General features: G+C 35.3%; 1 protein-coding gene across 1 annotated transcript; it reads right to left on the reverse strand.

Moving 5' to 3' along the window:
- Positions 1-5,678: 5,678 nt before the first annotated feature.
- On the reverse strand, positions 5,679-6,774 carry LOC128230193 (uncharacterized). Its single transcript, XM_052942257.1, has 2 exons — positions 6,321-6,774; positions 5,679-6,004 (listed from the first exon to the last, which is right to left on the reverse strand). The coding sequence occupies exons 1-2, from the start codon at positions 6,672-6,674 to the stop codon at positions 5,744-5,746; spliced, it is 615 nt and encodes a 204-aa protein (XP_052798217.1). The 5' UTR covers positions 6,675-6,774; the 3' UTR covers positions 5,679-5,743.
- Between the last annotated feature and the right edge of the window lie 25 nt (positions 6,775-6,799).

Genomic DNA, 6,799 nt, shown 5'->3' on the forward strand with positions numbered 1-6,799 from the left:
AGCGCAGGTCCGCCAGCAGGCAACTCCATAACGGGCAACACCTAATTGGGCTTCTGGATTAAAGCTAGTACTACAACTACCCTATATCTTAAATAGAATTGTTAAAAAACATGATCAATACATAATTTAAAACATCCACCATGTATTTATTTAAAATATTGAAGCAAAAGTATGAACATTCCGTTGCCTCAAGATATATATATCTCCCATTCCATATACTAGATCTACCTCTCAAAAATGCAATATAAACTACCGGGAAAAGGCCTATTCTGACCCTATTTACAACAATAAAAAGAGTTATGACATCAACACTATCATGCTGTGGTCACCTATGAAGGGTGAGCGAAACAAGGGTGTTCCCATATAGTTAAAGCGGTGTTTAGAGCAATTGAACTGACATTATTTGCCCCATTATCAATAAAAACAACGATAAACGTATGTTTCTTATGTGCATTTAATGCTATCAAAATAAAATATCAATTGATTTCAATTCACATGACTCTATGTCATGAACTGTATTATTTTGGTAGGTGTCCGGGCTCTAATATAAGATAAAGCCCCGTCAAAATCCGTTAACTTGCAGACAACCATTGCCTTCACCGGGCTTTGTAAGTAAAAAGTAAGGCTTAAATAACGTATAATTTCAGATTATGATAACCTTAAATTGACCTTCAAGTGTCATTTTTCAATGTGAATGTTGACCCTGACAAAACTTTGACATTTACATTTTGATCATATTACTTGTTGATGGCTGATCAGTGTTAGATGTTTATCAGCATTAGGATAATTTTTAATGGTTAAAGATTACAAATAAACCCCAGAGATCGACTGCCTGTTTATTCGATCTGCATAACGGCGTGAGGAGAAAAATAACGTGTGTTTTCCGAAATTCTCCTCCGGGGAATCGTAATAAGTTGGTTCATTAATTCTCTACTACTACTACTACTGCTACTGCTACTGCTACCGCTACTGCTACTACTACTTCTACTGCTACTACTACTACTTCTACTACTACTACTGCTGCTGCTGCTACTACTGCTTCTACTACTACTTCTACTACTACTACAACAACTGCTACTGCTACCGCTACTGCTACTGCCACTGCTTCTGCTACTGCTACTGCTAATGTTTATGCTACTACTGTTGCTTAACTAATACTTATATATATAATGTATAACTACTTCGATCGTATTCCGTGAGTGAATTTATCTAAGCACTCGCCGAATGGGCCCTGCGAAAGTGAATAATGATAAACTCAAAACCGCTGCATTAATATAGTCGGCAGCCAATGGAGCCTCGACAAACACCAGCCGTGTGGTCCTTAAGGAGCTGCCTTTCAAACTGTCAAAGCCGTGGAACAACTCGATATGTTATTCATCGCGGATCTCAAGGCATTAATTCATACCGGGGATGTGACAGGGTCAATCAATTATGCAGGTTATAAGGCGTGGGCAGACCATTATAAACCCAGATAAGATGAAGATTTCTATCTAAACACAGTAAAGGATTTGTTTTCGTTCCTTTAAACAATTAGTCCAAATCTAGATTGACCACATTTTAACATTCCATTACTGATTGGGCTAAAAATACGTCATCAATAAGTACAATTTAGTCCTATTACGAATCACTTTCCCATGATTATCACGATTTTAACTTATCTCCCCTGTTTTGACGTTATCATACTTGTGAGGAAAGCTACCATGAATATAAAGCATACGATATTTTCTACAACAATGTGTTTTGTTTTAAACTTATTTTAGATATATTTTCAAAAATGGAAAGCAAAAACATATTGGTTTGCTTAGGGTAACTCGATCCTAAAAATAGAACCCAAACCCCGACCATAGAGTTGGATTTGGTTCCTGAAGGACTGTAAATCCAAAAATATTTTTTACTAATCAAAGGAGATTTTAATAAAATACGTCAATACCATTTTGAGACCGATGCCTTCAACACAGATTCCTCCCCGTCCAAAATTTCAACTTAACACGAAGTTAAGACTAGTGCATACACAAATTAATGCTACAAAAATTCCTTTACCATGAACGTGTTTATAGACTAAAAAATGCATTCAACGCACAAATACCAATAGAATCCGTTGACCACAACGGATAGAGTCCGTTGCCTTGTAAAAGTCAAAGTTAGTCATTGAAACGCGACAAATCGATGTTTTAGATTAACTTGATGCTTTGGTTCTTTAGATAAACAACTATGCATGTGTAAAATATGTAGAAATGATTTATTACTCAAAAGAAACACAAAAACACAGTTTTCTGCGTGTCGCCTACTTTTTTCATATGACATTTCTTTTATTGTTTTGTTTGTTTGACACGATATCAAAACGACATATCTTAAATAGCAAGTAGAGATAAGATTATTCAATTATAGGGTTAATCTTTAAAATTAAGATACTTTCTAAAACCCACTAAAATAATATAAAAAATATTTCTTGAGCTTTACCAAACATTGTCTTTAACTTTAAATGAGTATGCTGTCTTTTAAACTTTTAATAAATGTGTATATAAATGACCCCTTCAAAATCATTGTGCAAATCCTCTTTCATTTAATAGCACTCGTGCACGAATCGCGACCGTTGGGTCTAAAAACAAATACTTCTGTTTCGGGTTACCCGACCCTACCTACAATATAAGCGAAATCCCTATTGTTTTATAGTCTATTGGTAAACACAATTCATTAAACTAGCGATCGCTTTTAAAAAAATAACAACCACTTGTCCCCAACCCACCCCACCCCATTGTATGGTGGTAGCTGAGAAATCATCAATGATAGACATGAAATTTATACTCGTGGTTCCTGAGTCCAAACGTTCTATAGATATTGAGCGGTAACGAGGTCTGACGTTAGGACCAACTCATAAACAAAGTATGAAGTTATTAAGCGGATTTGTTATCACCCTGACCTTGACCTTTAACCGTCTGATCTCAAAATCAATAGGGGCCATCTTCCTGCATACCAACTATGAAGTTTCTGGGTCGTAGGTTTCCTAAGTTATTCAGCAGAAACAAAGAGTGACGTTTACGGACTGACTGACGGACAGGGCAGGGCATAAACACTATGTTTCCCTGTGAATGAGGGAGACATAATACATCCTACCTACCCTACCTGTTTTGTAAAAGGATGTTACCCCAACTAAACTATTTTTTTTTTTTTTTATTTTTTTTTTTTGGGGGGGGGGCCTAAGTATCGAAAACCTAAGTGATTTATATTTCAAAGGAGGATATAAAAATCTTGAAAAATGTATATCAAGATTCCCAACCGTGTTGGTAGAAGCTCACATCGGAACACTCTTATATTTCAAAACATGGCGTAGGATGTGCTATTAGTAATACAGCAATAAGTAACAAGGGAGACCAGCAGCGTATTTCATAACGTACGTAATCAAATAATTGCGAATGAAATGAACGTTACCTTTTAACGACAAAAATATCCTTTACGTTATTTTACCGAAGTCAAATTTATTTTCCAATTAAGAAACCAAGTCTATGGCCGATTTTTATGTCATCGCTGGCATATAAGGATTCGCACATTCAGGTCACGGTGATTACATGTTTGTTGAATTGCAGTCCAAATGAACTTTCTTTTAACTACTGCGACAAGAGATTTTTATGGCGGTTAATTAATCTTAGTTTCGGGTTACGGCACCAGAACAAATAAAACGACATTGGACAGTGTGTCGTCATTCTGTTTTGATATTGGCGGCAAATCGCAATAAAACATACAAACATATTTAACTGCGCCTTAAAATTGACGTGTTTTCGTCATGGCGCGTATATTGAGGAATTTTGTTCTTAAGTTTGCAACAGAAGGTAAATACCCTACTTAACTTTGAAATTAAATACCATAGTGCGAACTAGATAACTCGCAATTTAAAACAGTTCAAGTCCGTTCTCCTTATTCATTGAATTCGTCGACTCTAGGGGACAAATACGTAAATACACCTCTCTGAAATATAGCGTTCATTGTCTGTCTTATACCGTTAATTTGAAACTATGATTGTGACCATAAGATTCATATGTCTTATATGTCTATACACTGCATAGATATCCGTCATGAATGCCCGTATGTATTGTAATAAAACCTCACACATCAGGTACATTCTGTTGGAGGACTCTTTATGCATGTTATTGTTGCATAAAAGTCATACAAGTATAAGAGAAATTAAGACCTATTGATTATTTTGAAAATGGTCGTTAAATGCATTTCGACTTGTCCCAATTTTATCCAAACTAGTTCATGTTCAATACAATTCGACTGAAACCTTGTAATGGACGTTAAGTGTACAACCTGTATGCATATTATGGTGCGTTTGACATACTGTTGATCCAAAAACAATTTGACAATAGTGTTTTCGTTTTTCATGTTAAACAAAGGTTGGCCTGAATTATGTCAATGTGTTCTCAGTACTCATCCCTACCTTTTATTATGCACACTTGTCCATTTTATCTTCTGCCATTTAAAACTCAATATTCACTTTGAAACAGACGGCGGACAAGTTTGATCATTTCTAAGGTATATACTTGACAATATATAAACTTCATAAATATGTTGCATTTGAACAATAACAAACAATATATAGGTAATACGTTTCACATACGAACAATATGTTTCCATTTACCCTATGTTCAGACAGAAGCGAAGCCATGAAGCAGGTTTCGAACATGAACAGTGAAAGAGTTAAGGATTCAAGTATTAAACATGGTATGTTTTTTTAATCTTTTTATGACATTTAACACGAGCAGGTGAACTTTAAACTTGAAAACTATCCAGCAATTTTATAATGGATGTTTTTTCATTATTTCGCTACTGGTAACTTTATTGTTTCGTAGACCCTACTCGAAGCCATTAGCAATATCCGCGTGGATACATATGTCGTTTTTCCAGAAAAAAAACAGAACACCAAATATACTAATTCTTTACAAGATGTGACTCTAGGAATAATCAAAGTGCTGTGAACATCTTATAGTAAAGCTTGTTCGGAAAAAGAGCCGGATGTCGGTTCAAGGATTTTGTTCAACGTGTAACGGATTCATTTTAAATAAACCAACATAACGTTACTTCTGATATAAATCGACTGCCATGTTTATTTATTTTCTGCAATGATCATATCACATGTTAAATGCTTTGTTATCGAACAATGAAAAAATACACCTTAATTACAAAAAGGCATAGAGCGTGAAAAGTTATGACTGAATATATGAACACATGTATTTTTAATAATAATGTATTTAAGGCCACTTTGTTGTTGAATTTATCCAAATTAGTTTTCATGCATATAAAACGCACAAATGCCCAAAACGTATTCCTTTGAAACCATTTTCACCCAACAACGAAAAAACATGTAATACAAATACCTTTGACATCTTCATGATGATTTAAGGAGCGATCTACAAATAATTTTCGTTCGAGTATTAACTTTAAGCTGTCATAAAAAAGAGAGAATAAAGTTAAACGTGGAACTCCAGTCGAAACCACTTGGAGAAAGCCCGTAGCCGAAACAATCGTTAAAACCCCGAGATACATACAGCGTCATAAAACAAGACAAACACACAGAAAACATAATTTTGTTAAACTACCGGTTTGAATAAATATTATGGTGGACGGATGTTTAATCAAACTTGAAAATAATTAATCGTTTTGGTTGAAAATGTGTTCATGTTTTTGACATAATTATTTATATTGCCTGAAAATGATAAGCAGTATAAAACAAAATAAAACATAAAGTTTACTCTGTTTGTGGAGATGTTTGACGCTTTGAAAACAATCCATTTTTGATGTTACTATAGAGTGCTTTAAGGTCTCGAAACAACATAGAAGAGTCAATAAACAAAATGGATCCGAACATCACAGCAAGGACGCTTATGCCTAAAACCCCGATGCTTACGGCGGATGGTCTGCTGTCTTTTGCGCTGGTCAACTTCCTAATTGTTGACGACAATTCTGACACATTAACAGACAACTTTTTCTGTAGTTCTTCTATTTTCTCCTGCAAACAAAGTTAAATATTGCTGCATTATTGTAATAAGTCGAAAGCGAAACTATGAATTTGATTAACGTACGATGGACACACTCTTTAGATGACATAACTTTGACATAGTTAAAGTGAACCATTACCTGCACATGTAACACTAAAGCACTATAAACTATTAATATATGTAGAACTTCAGCTGATATTCCAATGAACACTAAGAACTTTAACTCCCAGTCAATTTATTTTTAAATATGTGAATGACATCACCTTAATTGTTAATTAATAAAGTTACATCGATATAATTTCTTAAAATATAATTTGACAAAAATACCTTCAACTCCTCTGTTGTTATATTCAATTGTTGAAACGTTTCATTACATGCACAATAACAGAGATTTCTCGGAGTGGTTGTGGGTGCCACACTAGTTGTGGTTACTGCTGGCGGAGTGGAACTAGTAATTGATGTTGTAGTCGTTGTTTGCGCCGTTGTCGAACTTCCTGTTCCTGTAGTGCTGGTTGTGGCGGAAGTTGATGTACTAGACACACTCGTTGTCGGATCTGGTGTTGTCGTATCTGATGTTGTTGGAGTAGTTGTGGTCAAAACTGTAGTTACTGTAGTAGCGGGTGAAGCTGTTGATGTTGATGTTGATGAAGCACTTGTTATAGTAGAGCTCGTTGATGTCATATCAGTGGCGGTAGTAGGCCCTGCCGTAGTAGTTGTACTAGATGAAGGATATGGAGATGTACTTGTCGTCGATCCAACAGCAGTTGTTGTGTCGGTTACATTTGACGTTGAACTAGTAGACGTAG

The sequence above is a fragment of the Mya arenaria genome, chromosome 4, assembly GCF_026914265.1.
Source record: "Mya arenaria isolate MELC-2E11 chromosome 4, ASM2691426v1".
NCBI classification, from domain to species: domain Eukaryota; kingdom Metazoa; phylum Mollusca; class Bivalvia; order Myida; family Myidae; genus Mya; species Mya arenaria.

Coding starts and splice junctions, on each gene's coding strand:
- LOC128230193 (XM_052942257.1), bottom strand. CDS start 6,674: ATGACATCAACGAGCTCTACTATAACAAGTGCTTCATCAACATCAACA. Junction 6,005..6,320: donor TAACAACAGAGGAGTTGAAG/GTATTTTTGTCA, acceptor CTTTGTTTGCAG/GAGAAAATAGAAGAACTACA.